Here is a 1,894-nt window from a genome sequence, read left to right on the forward strand (position 1 = left end):
GTGCTTGGCCCCCATCGTGAGGCAGGGACGTGACGGGGGCTCCCCACCCTCCAAGGCAGCGACGTCGCCCTGTACCCAGCAGGGCCAAGCACTGCGGGGGCCCGCAGCATCTGCCCCGCCGCCTCGGCACCCCCAGCCCTCAGCCCCAGGCCCTGGGGCGCCCCACTCACCAGCTCGATGCCCTGAGGGAATGGGTTGTCCTCCCAGTCCTTCTCCGGGAAGCGCTGCAGGATCTGGCCCTGGCCTTCCCCACTCCCTGAGGACAGGAGCGGGGGTCAGGGCACCGCCCGAGCCCCACACCCCCACGCGACAGGAGCCTCGAGGGTCTGAGCGGAGCCATCTCTCTCACCTGCCCTCATCTGGCACCAGACCAGCCCCAGCTCCCAGACCTACGGTTTCCCTAAAGACAATCGCATGAGGAGACACTGCCGGGCTCTGCAGCCCAGGGCCACCAGGGGCGTGGAGAGGAGCCCGGCTGTGGGTCGGGGTCCCCAAGAGCACATGGGCCTCCCCACAGAGTAGAATGCAAGCTGATGGCCGCCAGGGGGCAGGGCAGGTGGATACACTGGGAGATTGGGACTGACGTCTACACACCGCCAACAGAAACAGGTAACTGACCGGGGCCGTTGCAGAGCACGGTAAATGACCCAACGCTCTGCAGTGACCTTCACGGGAACAGAATCTATAAAACTGTGTCAGTGTTACTGGCTCAGTCGTGTCCAACTCTTTGCGACCCCATGGACTGTAGCCTGTCAGGCTCCTCTGTCCATGGGATTCTCCAGGCTGGAACACTGGAGTGGGTAGCCGCTCCCTTCTCCAGGGATCTTCCCAACCCAGGGACTGAACCAGGGTCTCCTGCACAGCAGGCAGATTCTTTACCATCTGAATAATTAATTCACTTTCCTCCACAGCAAAAACTTAACACGACATTATATATTAACTATAATCCAATAAAAAAAAATTTAACGACCTGAAAATTTTAAACAGTAAAACTATGAGAGCCTCAAAAACACACACAGAAAAAAAAAAAAAAGAACGCAGGTGCCCTGGCCCAGGGGATGGCAGCAAGGGGAGCTCAACCCGCCCACCCTCAGCCCCTGCCCCCAGGTCCCGCCCCCAACACCTGCTCCCCCAATCACAGCCCCCACTGCGAGCCAGCTCCAGAAGGGGAGAGCTGTTCCCGACTCCCCAGCCAACCCCCAGCTCAGGCCCTCAGCCCACAGCCCTGCCTCCCCTCACCGGCCAGCCCGACAAAGGTCTCACACTGGTGTGGGTGCCAGGAGAGGACCACCCGTGCCTATGGTCCCAGACTGCTGCGTGTTCCTGCTGCCTCAGAGGCAAACAGGACCAGCAAAGGTCCCAGAAGGCGGCCAGAGAGGGGTGGGGCTGGCAGGACAGGAAGGCTCTTCTGAGCCCTGAAGCTGCTGGGCACAGCTCTGCCCCCTGCCCACACGGGCCACCACGCACACCCACCGTGCACACACCACACGGCTGCGTGCAGCCCTGGGTCCCCTGGACCAGGGGAAGGGCATGTCCCTGCACCCCCAGCCTCCTAGCTCCCACGTGTTCCCCAGAGACCCCCTCCAGGCGCAAGGCACTGTTCCCAGTCCAGCCCACACAGGCAGGGCCAGCTGGAGACCCCTCCCTCCTGCCCACCCTCCACGGAGCCAAATCTGCAGGCACGATGCGAGCCCAGCTGGGGAACCACTTTCCTCACAGAATTCGAGGAGGATGAACAGGGGTCTCTGACCCAGCAAAGCAGCAGCTCAAGCAGGAAAGATAAACTCCCTCCACCTCCACGTCCCACCCTCAAGCAGGTCCCGCCGTCCGCTCAGATCAGCCTCGACTGCCGCCCAAGCCGGCAGAGGAGCAGGGGCAGAGACCCCTGTTCATC

The 1,894-nt window shown here is 62.1% G+C and overlaps 1 protein-coding gene across 1 annotated transcript in view; it reads right to left on the minus strand.

Moving 5' to 3' along the window:
* SBF1 (SET binding factor 1) overlaps positions 1-269 on the minus strand; it is a gene marked incomplete at both ends in the record, with an annotated part of 16,890 nt that extends 16,621 nt beyond the window's left edge. The window contains 1 exon segment of the mRNA XM_010859072.1: positions 48-269. Coding sequence (XP_010857374.1) covers positions 48-269 — 222 coding nt within the window.
* Positions 270-1,894: the final 1,625 nt, after the last annotated feature.

Source organism: Bison bison, unplaced genomic scaffold, assembly GCF_000754665.1.
Source record: "Bison bison bison isolate TAMUID 2011002044 unplaced genomic scaffold, Bison_UMD1.0 scf7180017855904, whole genome shotgun sequence".
NCBI classification, from domain to species: Eukaryota; Metazoa; Chordata; class Mammalia; order Artiodactyla; family Bovidae; genus Bison; species Bison bison.